Raw genomic sequence first — 13,981 nt, forward strand, 5'->3', positions numbered from 1 at the left:
TTGTATTAGGAAATCTGAGGGTTTGAATGAATGAATGAATCTGATAATAGATGATTTTTGTTCTTTTTTTCGTTGGGCGTACAACCATGTTATAACCTTGACAGCTTGCTCCCCAAAGAGGCTTAGCCTTCAATTACAAACCCTTCACAATATTAAAGGGATTAAAACAGGTGATATGATTTCTTAGGTCCATTCATTGCATTTATTTCCCCCTTTTGTATTCAAAGCATTACTGCCCAAATATTTATGAATGGAATTAATCCCTTTGCCATATATGCTGGTATAGAAATTTGATAAAAGGCAAAATGAGGATAGTCTGTTGAAGGAAAACACAATTTGGGTCAGGTTTATATCATGAGGCTCTTTGTATTTGTGCCAAGCATGCCCAGGGGTTTTGTCTGTTTGATACCCATTCAGACACCAATATAAATGGCAGATTTTCCTCAAGGGAATGATTGTGGGGGGACAGAAAGAAATCTAATCATCATGCTTCAGGTTGTAAATATGGCATTGCCCTGCTGGTCTGTTCGTGAATAAGTCCTGTGATAAATGAACTCAGTAGGGCCTGGTCCTCATGGGGTATCAGGGGACCTATATTGTGACAGATTATGGCTAGACTGTCCTTCTAGGTATCCCAGAACTCAATGGCTGCAAGGTGTTAGTTACTCGTGCAGAGGCATTTACACTTTTTCTTATGAAAAGATTTTGCACTCAAAGATAATCAATTTTTATTTGTTGTCAAAAAGTAAATCTGCAGCAGGAGATTGCATGTTATCAACAGTCCCATGCTATTCACTTTCGTGTAGTAGTAGAAGTGATGATGGTGATGAGTGTTTGCAATGGTCTCACTAATGATGAGGCTGAATGATGAGGGGGTACCGATGGAGAAGAACATATCTCAAAGAGAGAAGAGCAGTGAAAAGGAAGTGACAAGTCAATTGGCTCTGGAGGAAAATCAGACTAAATCAAAATAAATAGATTGTTGACCTTCCAATAGATAATTCACAAGTCATTATTTTCTTTAAAAGCAATTACTGACAGATTTGCAAGACATATGTGAAGAGACAGCACAGAGTGAGGACTTTTATGGCGATGAAAGTGATCTGTTTAGCTCAAAGCACAAAGAACTTCCAAGCATTCCGCAAGGTCTTTTCGTGATGTCCTGTGTGCCTCACCTGTAATGCCACATGAAGAAGTTGTGGATAGTTTTTCATAGTTCATCGCAACCTGTGCGAATGGAATGAAAAGTGTGTGTTGAATTTAGTAGGTAAATGATCTGACTTGAGATCTTACCACCCCCCCCCCCCCAAAAAAAAAAAAAAAAAGAGAGAAAAATTATCATTGCCAAATATAGCATGAGGTTGTGAGATAGATGATGTCGCTGGAGACATTCTGGCTCCTGACCCTGTCAGTTGCTGAGAGCTGTGTTTGTCTGAACGCTTCCTTCCAGTGGCGCAAGGGAACCCTGCATGGAGGTCAGTCCAGTTTCCTGCCCGTCTGCCTGCACCCCGTTTACATGGGGCAAGAATCAGTTTCTTGAACTACGTCTGAAGCCATTTAAAAATAAGTCTTGTGCTCAGTATGATAATTATAAACTAGTATGTTGTGCCTGAATTTCCAATGGCCATAATTTTGAGCCTTGTGTACCTAGTGCCAGTTCACATCATTTTTGGCTCAGAATAAATGCAGAGCAGTGCAAGTAGGGGATGTGTAGGATCACACCATAAGAAGAAATATTAATGTCTTAACATATATTTGTGAATTCTGCACACAGGTAGATTTTGTTCAGGTAATGAGACATAACTGCTTCATGCAGTTTCTCAGGGGTAAATGACAACAGTGAGAAAGGTGGATTCTTAAATGCACATGAAGGTAGTGTAAAAAAAAAATCCAACAGTGACCTATTTTTTTGCTGTGACTCTCTAAAAATGGATTAAAGTGGCTCAAATATCGGGCTGCTGGATGGAGTACCCGTCTTCCTCTCTCTTTCTGCCTAACTCTATAGATGATAGGGCAACAGCAGTGGAAAACTCTTATGAATTTGAAGTTGATGGTCAGAGCAAAGGTGGAATGGCTTCCAAAGCCTGACCTAAACTCATACATCAATCCTGTCCCCTTGAACACCCAAAGTTATTGTGAGCAATTTCTGGCGGGCGATTTTTATGGAGTTAATGGCCGTGTAATGACTGCCTGATGATCAAGTTACAGCCGAGTTTTGGGCACATTCATTTTCTCCCGATCCATCATGTATACAGGAGCAATGAGCCTTACTGGAGTAATAGAAGTTGAGCCTCACTTTATTATTTCCCACAAAGGTTCTTTTAAAAACATAATTTGCTCTTTATATCCCACCCTTCACAGTATGATGATTGTATTAGCTTGAAATAGAGATTTGTGTTCCTTTTTTTTTAAAATTTATGACAGTCCAGTTGAAATTGTGATAGATAGCTTCCATATGTTGAACAGGTAATCAAGAAGAAGCCAAGGTTCTTGTAAATTTTACACAAAAATTCTTGATATACTGCACTATTTTAGTTGTGATAACTGTCTAATGTCACACACACACACACACACACTTAGAGGCACACACACACAATATCTGCTGCAAAATTATATCTAAAGGTTAATCCAGGTGTGATCAAATTGATTTCTGATAACAATTTTTTTTTTACTGTGTGATTGATGCTTGTAATCCTCTTAGGAATGTACCTGCTTGATGACTAAATGTTATTTTTCTCTTTTTCATCATAGCTCTTTTATTTGTGTCTGTGCACGGGGTGGGGGGGGGGCTGCTGGATAGGAGTGGAGTAATATTGAAGAGAACAGTATAGATGAATAGACCCTGCGGTTTTCAAGGCAATCCCCACTGGAGCACATAAATGGAAGCTCACCTACGCCAGTGGTGATTAAGAAGAGTTTTGGTCCTAGTATTTGACTTACAAACAGGGATAAGAATATGATAAAGAAGCTTGTGGTTTAGCTTGTAAGGTAGAATATGGAATGAATCCAGCACACCTTACATCTTGGTCTAGAGTTGTCATTCAGTGACCGATGACTCACTCCTATAAATGATGGTGCCCAGTCAGGTCATCAATAGGGTCTGTGTTTATGTTTACAGTCTGCCAGGCGTTTTTTTTTTCTTTAACTTCTTTTTTCTTCCCTGATGCTGTGACGGAGCAACAAAGTGCTGAAATTCAAAGACGGCTCGAAATAACTCTCTTCCGCATTGGGGAGGGAGAGAGCCATGGTGGGCCAATAAAGGAGGGTGATAAGGAAGGAAGAGGAAAAAGTGAATAAATCAGAATCCTCCAGAGAGATTTTGTATTTTTTTTTTTAGGGGGGGAGGGGTTGGATGGGGGGTATTGTTCCTGTTGCATCGCAATGGCTCCGAAAAGTTACTCGAACTACGCGCTCTTTACCCTCACAACCACCAATTGTATGAATCTCATTTGCCCTTTTGCCCATTAAAGTCACATGCATGTTTGCCAAAAGCTTGTTAGCTTGCATCAGTCCTTCACTTATTATTGTAATTTTTTTTTTTGGGGGGGGGGGGGGGGGAGGGGGGATGGAGAAGGAGGAGGAGTGTAAGTGATATGGGCCCCAAACAAAGAGTCCAATCAGGCTTACTGCTACAGTCATACTCTGCTTCTCTTTTATACACAATCTCCCACTGCCACAAAGAAAGTAGGATTGTTCAACAGGGGACCCAACAGTCCTTTCTCCCCCCCCCCTTCCTTTGGTGAGAATAGGATTCTGAAATGCAGAGTCGGCAGTGGAAAGAACGCTATTAGACCTCAAATTACATCTTTATTAGAAAGTTATTTTTTCTCCTCGTAGAGTGCTTTCTAAAGTGGCGTAGATTGAAATTACAAACTGGGAGGAAACATAAGATGTGACACACTGACCAGGCATGCAGGGTTTCCCAGATGCGTCTGTCTAGACGCTGGAATCTTGAAAGAGAAATTGGAGGAGAGAAGAAAAAGCAGAGAAAAATTGTGCTCAATGAAAGGTTTAAACTTTAGGGAGGAATTATTCCATATGAGGAATGATACTAGCAATACCTGTTTAGTAGTATAGCTCAAAATACAAACCATTATAAACTGTTTGGCAATGAAGTCCTTTAAGAAATAGGTTGCTAGTCTAAATGATATCTTGACTCCAAGAAACAGGACATAAACATAGATCTGAGCACAGCAAAGATGCATTTTAAATGGGATTTTGTACATGCATATTAGTATACCCAATGTGTAGGATGGATGGCCTACTCATGCTCCACAAGATTTTTAAAATCCTCATATACAAAACCCACTAGGGTCCCATGAGTGATAGGTTAGGTGTGATGCTATATTGCATACCTACTTCTCTCTTGAAATTCCAAAATGGCTGCCTTGTTACATGCTGGCATCTGGTCTGGGTGGTGTCAGCACTTCATGTGTGGTTCAAGTTTCATCCTATGCATTTACATGAAGCAGAGTGCACCTGTAGCCAGCAAGTACCTGGCCCATTCTGGTAGCCAATGTGGCCAGAGGATGTGCCCAATTTGAATTTCATTTCAACCCTCATCCAGTCAGGAATACGATTTTCCAGCGCATCTCTTCCAGTATCAAAATTAAAGTCTGTCGGAGTCCTAATTTGTGGTTACAAATACAATCACAATATCTGATTATCTGAATATCAAGCATCAGGTGCCTCATAGTAAATGGAACAGTTCAAGGATTATTTTGCTCCATCCCTGAATGCCAAGCCCAGGTTCCACACTGATCCAGCACCCCACACCAGCTCCCAGTCTTCCATGAGCCCCCCCCCCCCCCTCCATTTTCCTCTCCCAACCAACCCCACCCAAATCCTTCCCGGTCCCCACCCATGCCATTCACTTGGCTTTAATTACTGCAGTCATAACATGCCCCCATGTTGAACCCATGACACAGGTCTTAACATAAGGTCTGGAGTCTCCACCAGCCAGCCACCAACTGGCACAGTGCCCTTGCCTCTCTTTAGGATCTCCTCCTCCTCCTCCTCTCTTTGACCCCTTGCTGCATCCATATCATCCTCCTCGCACTCATCCTCTCTTGAAGGGAGCAAGAGGGGGCAGAAATGTGGCGATATGGCTAGGTAGTGACACCATTACAATGATCGGAATTTCTGGCACGCACTCTATGTGCTCCTCTAGCTTCTTCAGCTTCGCCAGCATCTGGTGTGACGACGACGACGACGTTTGGCACGATTCCTGCGGTCAGGGGCCTCCGAGCCTCGGGCCATCGGTGCGTCTTATCTAATGAATGGGCAGTTTGAAGTAACTAGGAGCTCTTTTTATGTTAATAAATGCCCACCCCAAGATGCAGGGACTTCCAAGTCATAGAGTAAAAGAAAGCAGACTCTGGCACGCTTCCACCTGAGTAACAGACAGAGAGACTAGGTGTTTTTTCTCTCTGTTTTCTTCGCAATCCTGGCCATCTTCCAAATTGTACAAATTCATTGTCACATATGATAACATATGTTGTAACCATCAGTGATTAACCTTGTTATTTAGTCTTTTTTTTTTCTCGCATGAAGATGTACCCATGAATACATAACATTTCACTTGCACGTAACATTTTTTATAGATATCTTCATATATATTTTTATGATCTGCACATTTTCATGAGTATTTGTTTCTTCAGCATTATCCCTATCAGTTCTTTGCATTTGTCTGTGGTGGTTGTGTTTTGATTAGTTCGCTTTGTTGTAATCGCCTATGTTTTCTTTCTGTCCTTGCGTGTTGGCATGTAGTCCGTGGAGGGATGTCATTTATTTTCCTTATTTCCCTTATTCTGTCATGATTAATTCACATCCCAATCATCCCTCAGAGAAAAAGAACATTTGCAGTGATACATAACTCTTGCATGACAGATGATTTCCATTGTTACCTCCACTTCCTGTTTATATAAATCTGTCCAAAGTATTCACAGAATATTCAAACAGTTGTTAAGGGGGAATCATGACCATCTTACCAGTTAACTGTGATTGTATTTCCTCATGCCTTTTGCTCCCCTCTGTTTGCAATAGTGTATGGCCATGATTCATACTTAAATGCTGGCCTTGTTTGTAACCTGATAATCTGTAATTTCAAGCATTGTGAACTCACAGATTGTGTTCAGGGAGAAAGAACATAATGTGAACATGTGACAAAGTTTGGCAAGCTTCCTTGCAAACTTACTTTTTATCTTTGATTCAATATTAGATTCTTATTAGTCATCTTCTCCTAAAGTTGTTTAATGGGGATAATTCATAATTCATGACAAAAGAGTACATTTCCCATGAGTGAAGTTTGGCAGTTTTTGTGACAAACTGACTTTACATGTTGATTTAATTATTAGATTCTTATTAGTCATCTTCTGAAGTTGTTTAACTGTGATAATTCGTGTTTTTATCCAGTAACATTGATGTGTTTGATTGGTCAGTTTAGAAGAAGATCTGACAGTAAAGCTCTTTAAAAGGTACAGATGAGACCCAGATACATTTAAAAAGATCCAATTTAGGTTAATTATCCTTACCTTTGTCTGTAGATTTCCTTCATTTTCCTTTCTCTTTCCAGATAAATTGTGACTGAATGTCAGTAGGCTTGTTATCTACTTATACAACTTATCCATGACATCAACACTTGTGGCAGCCAACTACTACTAACCCCTTTCTGTAAAGCCCCCCTCCCCAGGTGCAAAGCTTGAGGATCAAACTCTCTGTTTTTGAGGGTGAGACCAAGGAGGTATTAGACCACCCCCCTATTCAGACACAAACTAGTTTATACCAAAACTAGATAAAGAAATGACGTATAAATAATAATCGTATAGCTGACAGACTGCTCAGACGCATAATCTCAGCCTTTCTGGAAAAAATGTGGTATAGATGGGCAGTTTCCCACCGTGCATGTTGTTATGGTCCTGACATCGCCACTAGCTCCAGCCTGGCCTCTCTTTGGCCACCTTTAGCATGTGCTCACATAAAGTCGCGCCCCATTATACTGTTCTATGGTCACCATACGTTCAGATGCACATGGAATGGTGATTCATTATCCAGTTCTGGTTCGAAACAACGCTCTGACAGTTGTTGCATTATATGTCATTTCATTATAGGCCTGTGTTGTTTCCTTAATAGTGGTCAGGCATATAAATTCATCGTATAGTTATACCGTTTTGGTATAGTTATACCGTTTTGGTATAGTTATAATGTTTTGGAAATGATTCTTTTTTTTTTTTTTTTGGCGTCTGAACACCCTGCATGTGACAATTGTTTCAACCAGTGTGTTTGTGATGGCAATGATTTGTGGCTCTTAAACACTGTGACAGAACTCTAAATGTATGAATATCGTATGTAACATCTATCTATCTATCTATCTATCTATCTATCTATCTACCTGTCTGCCTTTCTGTCCGTTTGCTTATGAAAAAATACACACATATTTACATATTATGTCATGTGCTTGTAGGCCTGCAAGTAAATGTATCTACATTTCTCTTCTCCTTTTAACACTTATCATCTTACGATGAATATTATCATTAACCCTAGCTTCTTCTTTCTTCTTTACAGTCAGACACATGCCTTCTGTTTGATAGGGGGTGTAGATTGTGGTGACACAATATCAGCAGTGTGTATTAGGGAGCTCTATGTTTTCCTTCTTGGCTGGGAGCATGGAGCTAGTACATGTACATGTAGCTCCATGCTCAGAGGTTAGTGACCAGGCCGACAGTCCTGTCTTTGTTTGGGGATGGACGGGGGGGAGGAGAGGGTAATTTTTGGATTTCAGCAGAATGTTGACAGAGCATAATATAATGATTTTAGGACCTCTGGATATCAGGACAACTGAGCAGTAAAGGGGATGAATTGACTTCATAGTAACCCTGAAGGATGTTCAGCTCATTATACACCAGAGATATAACAAAGATAATCTCATTTTCAAGCATATCATTGTTGCAGTGCTAGTTACATCTGTAGTTTAGCCGTTGGCTTCCATACATGGACTCCATTCTAATCACTGAGTGTAGACTACAAGTATAAGGGAAGCATTGAAAGTTTGTGAAAGGAAAGTGTAGCCCTAGAGATGATGACATGATAATCTTTGCAAGAATGGGATTTGGGTGCTCTTTTTTGTGCATTTTGCATTTTGTCAGCTATGATATCTACTGCAGATGGTTAATTCTTGTCCATATAGGCAGACTCACTGACCCTTGTCGTATGTGTGGCCCATATTGACCTATGAGGATAACAATGAAACACAAACTCAGCTTATAGTTGATTTCTATTCATCATTGCAATCATTCATGATATATCAATAGGCAAATTATATTGGTTTAAGTGGACAAGCACCACCGAACATCTGATTAAAAAAAAATGTGATTGTGTCATATATCGTTGGAATGAGAACTTGAATTCTGTTGCTTGTTTTTTTTAAACTTCAGCATTGCTCTGTGCGTTGGAGGTATGCATACATACATGTATGGAAACTAGAGACAGGTTTTACTGTATTCCCTCTGTCTTCTGAAGGAGGTATTAACAAATGAAGTGGTGTTTCATATTATGCCAAGAAAAGTGAAAATATGTGGAATTCTCTCTGTACTTTCAAGACATTCCAGTAGTTGATGCAGAAAATAATGCTTTGATAAGATTTCTCTTGTGACCCCTATTTGTACTACAGAAGATGTTTTGATCACTGAAACTTTGTTTTTCCCTACCTTTTTTTTTCATTTGATGTAGGCCACTCGTAGCACATATAAAAAGCATTTTTACCTGGATCAGCCCACTCACGTGTAGGAAAGCAAGACTCCATTTGAAAAATAATAAAAGAAGACCTTCTTCGAATGGAATTTACATTTACTGCCACTCCCGGATGGCCCCTCTGTTCACTGATGTTTTAAAATTACACTTTAATAGAGCGGTCAAAGGTTCAAAAGAAAGAAAGAAAAAAACTCAAAAAACAAGCATACTAAACACAGCTCAAGGCCTTTATGAAATACAGTCATTAACTATTCATTGAGAGACATAGAAAAATATTTTATAAACACACATACACACAAACCTTCAAGCTTGATGAAAAAACATCACTGACTATGCCTTGAGAAACGTATTGAGGCATGCTTTACAATGATGCCAATTAAGCTAAAGGTTTGTCCCCAGTCTTCCATGACTCTGTCAAGTTAAAAATAATGTGTATGGTGAATCTAATGATCTACATGTACAGTCTCCATTGCCACTTGAATTCTTGTCCATTGCAGTAATCACGTATTGCTCAATGCATAGCAGATTTTGTGATTGTTAGTGTTGCTTTTTCACATACATAGTGTATTGCAAACTTCTCCTCAGGTTGTATTAACCATGTATTAACCTTCAAAGAGGTTATTGTTAGCATTTTGTTGCAGTGACATTATATAATCATTTTATGTGCACATATGATAGCATCAATGTATGAGTAATATATAATATATACCTGTTAACTGTTCCTGTGTTCTTGTGGAATGTTTGTTGTTGTTGTTGTTGTTGTTGTTGTTGACAAAACCAGCTTTGTACAAGTCCACCCATGTCTTCATAAGTTTTAGAACACCTGCCTTTTTTTTTCTTCTGAGGAACATTGGGAAATGAAGGAAAAGCTCGGGTTTTGTAATACATTTTTTCCTGTTGATTAGATTTCTGTGTTGGTACATTCAAGTACTCTGGTATATATGCAGTAGTTGTTGTCATAATAGTTGGTACACTGTAGCAGTGGAAGAAGTAGTTGAAGTAGTACATCGTTGTGGAAGTGGTAGCAGTGGCATTGTTTGTGTCATAATCATATACGTGTATGATGATATCAATGATAATTTCATTATGTCATGATAGACATGTGTGTCGTAATGTGTTGTATGGGAGAGAAAATCTTACCTCTGATATTTACAATGTCACTAGCACAAGTAAGAGTATGCATATGGTAGCTCATAAAAATGAATGTAGACTGCGGTATGGAAGATAGTCAATAGTATTTCAGGGGAAAAAAAACCTGTGGCAGTCACAATAATTTAACATAGCCTTTGTATCAAATAAAGTCAGGGCCATCATAATGTCACCGCCCACTTAAAACAAAAAACACACAAAAAATTTACCAAAATTGAATTTCCATTTTTCTACATAAAGAGCTAGTAAAGCTCAAGGCTTTAAAATGATGTATTTGTTAAAATTTGACCATCCATTATTAAAAATTGTACACTGATTTCTACATGGGAAAAGACAGAACAAATCAAAATGATGCTGCTACACTGTATCTTGCAGTGATATATAAAGTGTGACAGGCAGGCTCCGTCAGGTCCGACTCGACTAGTTTTAAACTCTGAATACAGAAGTTTTGTCACTATTAAAGGACAAATCCACCTTCATATACATTAGGATTGAGAGAATGCAGCAATATTAGTAGAACACATCAGTGAAAGTTTGAGGAAAATCGGACAATCCGTTTGAAAGTTATGAATATTTTAAGTATCTATGCAGTCACTGCTGGATGAGAAGACCACTATAGTGTATGATGTCACATGCATACAACTATATAAGGAAAATAAAAAGAGAATTGAACAAAACTTTACTTTTTGAATAAAGTGCAAATTTCTTCGACTTGCTACTGACGTATGTTAAGGGTAATATCATCCCCCCTGCCTTCTGAAAGAGAGAAGTGGAGTGTTCTTTTGTTATGCGAGAAAAATGGAAATATGTTGAATTTTCTTTTATATTCTTTCTGTATACCATTGTACTCATGTGACATCACAAGCTTACTTAGTCTTTCCATCCAGCCGTGACTGAGCAGAAACTTCTAAAATTCATAACTTTTGAACGGATTGTCCGATTTTCCTCAAACTCTCACTAATGTGTTCTACTAATAAATGAAGAGTTTGTTCGCAAAAACCGATAAGTCCATTTTTAAAGATTTTGAAGTACTGTCTCTGTCATGAAGTACAAAATAATACCTTTTAAATGATATATTGGTCACTACATATAAAGGTACATTTTTGAAGTTATGGTCAAAAGAAGCAAAAATTTTCTTATTATTCTCTTTATTTTTCTTGACCTTTAATCGCAAATATCTCCATTTGGCAAATATGGACTTATCGGTTTTTGCGAACAAACTCTTCAAATATTGCTGCATTCACTCAACCCACATGCTAGGTGAACTTGTCCTTTAAGTATTTGTTGTACAAGTGTATACAATTGTTGTTACTGTTTGCCTTAATTTCTACAAGGCCGGTGGGTACTTTCAAGATGGTGCTACAAGAGCTGATGGAGCGTGGAATGCTGAAGATTCAGGGAGAACCCATCTTGGACCACAACAACAGAAGCACTCATGTAAGATAGAGGCTTGATTGGAGACTAGCCAAACCTTTGTTTATCCAATTAGGATTTGCTTTGTTGTCATGACCAACCAGTGCAATGATTGTATTTCTTCCTTTTTTTTAAAGGAGAGTGGGAAGGTTTTCATTTTTTAAGTTTCATGTTAGGAACACTTTAATCAAACCTTGCAGGGCAGTTTGAATTCATATTTCCAATTTTCCAGTATTTATTGACAAGGATAATCTGTATCAAAATTCAAGGAGGGAGTACAAGAACATTCTTCATGAATGTCTCATTTCAAACTTACATTTCAGAACATTTTCAGAGAATTGTCAAGGTTGTTAAAGTATAATTCCGCATAGATTCATAATTTTGCAACAGTGAAGATATAAGCTAATTTATTGTATCAGACAGTTGCAATTCTGTTTATGCTATTGTCGTAATAGCAAGATACTAGGATACTTTTATTCATTATTTTCTTTTTTAGGGGGGAGTCGTGTTTTGCAAGTCAAAACTTCCCGACAATTTTACGACTGGTTAAATTTGCAACCAAGGTGGACACAATGGATGTAGAAGTGCACATTGCATTTATGTTGAGATCAGAGTTCATGTTTTTGCATTTTGTTGAATTTGCAAAATATCATGTGACTTTGCCAAATTCACAAAAATAAAACCCCCACAAAAATATGGTGCATACAGTAAGTGCTGTGATGAGGAGGAACATTCATGTTTTCTTCTCTACACTGAGAAGGTCAACCAAGCGCTGCAGTCAATGCCGCTCAATTTGTGCGTGCTCTTTTGTCTGATTTCAGGTGGAGATCTTCCTGGACGTGTACTACCAGGCTCCCGACGGCACGGTTGGTGATTGGATGGATGAGAGCTTTACGGCCCCGCCCCCTACCCATCATGCATCAGACAACCTGGGCTACATGTATGAGGAGCTAGACGAGAGCGACAGTCGTTCGGTGTACTCCGAGAACTTCCAGATGATGACCAAAGGTCACCACGGGTCATCCCTCAGCCTTAGCTCTCAGAAGAGGTCAGTTGTTGACCCCCTCCTTCTTTCCTCCTCCTCGATACTCCTGCTCCTGCTCCTCTTCCTCCTGCTCCTCCTCTTCCTCCTCCTCTTATTCCCTAGCCTATAGACGGATTCGGGTTCATTGAGGGCAGCAGACAAGTTGCGGTTACAGGGCACAGCTATTAGCTCAAGCTGCGGTGTCCCCACACCTACCCCCCCTTGTTTATTGCGCACTCGTAGCAGGAGTATGCGTACTTGTAACAAAGGTTCGCGCATTTAGCAAGTGTTCACGCACTCAGTACGAGACGCCTATTGGCTAAAACAACCATGCATCAGTTTTTCATTCCGTGCACGCGTGCATCATTTGCTAATGTAGGGAGGGTGGGGGGGGGTAGGCGTGAACACCACAGTAATGGCGCTGCCCATGCCGATAGAGGGCCATAATACACAAATCGCCTCTTAGAATTGGTCTATAAATCTAGGTGGAAGATACAGTTGTGGTATTACTGTTAAATGTCTGATGCGACGAGACTACGAACAGTGGATGCGTGCATGGGAAGCATTCACTGCCTGCATAGACTGGTCTTGCATTAGTCATGTTTTTTTTTTTTTAAATTATCGACCATGAATAGGTGGCGGTTTTTCGTAGGGATACATGTACGAGAAACTGCCACCAATTCATAGTCAGTGAAAGAGGTTACAGGAATTATACACTGCTCTGCTATATTCTGCAGATGCTTCAGATGTCGAAAATGTCATGATTTTTCTCATGTCACAGGTGTTCTCTGGCAGTGTGAACGGCTCTATTGATACTTTCTCGTTCATTCCATGGAACAATGGATGGACCTGTGATGAATGAGTTCATGTGCACCTGTATCCTGTATACTAACTTTGTTTCTCAAAATAGTGCAGATGGATTTAGTGAGATACATGTTACTTTTACAGTGTATCTGTGATAAAACACATCTTAATGATGAATTTAAGCAATTTGCCTCTTATTTTTGGACATTTGTGAAGAAAATCCACAAATGCCATATAATCATCAAAAGTATTCCATGTCTCGAGTTTGAATGTAAATTGAATTTAATGATAGTGTATTTTTATTAAAGTAGTATGGCCTTTAATATTTCATGATGTTGAAATGTGTACAAATAGTTTTGATATACTGTGGTTTCCAAATTCAAGATAAAAACAAATTTATCTGAACAGTTCCAAGAGTCTCCTTGGCAAGCTGAAGAGAGGGAGAAAAAAGAAGGGAAAGGAAGAGAAATATGAAGCAGACTACGGCATCGGAACAATAGGCAGTGAGTATCACCATGGCAACGGTCTTTCTTTCCTATATATACATTGTCTTTTTCATTTTGACTTACCGAGGATATTGTGAATATACAGTATCATCTACCACACTGTGTGCAACTTTTATTCATTTATGAAAGTGACGATTGATACGACAACAAACCGCAGATGGGGAATATGGATGACTGGATATACTGCTTTTATGATGTGATTCTTTCAATGTCTTCACATTGAAAAGTGAAATTTTGCCTTGATACATTGGAAAAACCTGTACAAAGTTTGAATCAGAGTTTGTTTGGGTGCAGAAAAATGAACTAAGTATGTGCTCCTGTGCTATTTGTTCATAGT

General features: G+C 39.1%; 1 protein-coding gene across 1 annotated transcript; it reads left to right on the top strand.

Annotated features, from left to right (window-relative positions):
* Positions 1–1,375: 1,375 nt before the first annotated feature.
* LOC139743481 (uncharacterized) lies at positions 1,376–13,662 on the top strand (the record flags this gene model as incomplete). Its single annotated transcript, XM_071653963.1, has 5 exons — positions 1,376–1,475; positions 5,171–5,261; positions 11,232–11,334; positions 12,132–12,358; positions 13,547–13,662. Coding segments are annotated over exons 1-5 (637 nt in total), but the record flags the coding sequence as incomplete, so codon positions are not given.
* Positions 13,663–13,981: the final 319 nt, after the last annotated feature.

This window comes from Diadema antillarum, unplaced genomic scaffold, assembly GCF_040938485.1.
Source record: "Diadema antillarum isolate AM-2024a unplaced genomic scaffold, OU_Dant_1.0 seq00001085_RagTag, whole genome shotgun sequence".
Lineage (NCBI taxonomy): Eukaryota > Metazoa > Echinodermata > Echinoidea > Diadematoida > Diadematidae > Diadema > Diadema antillarum.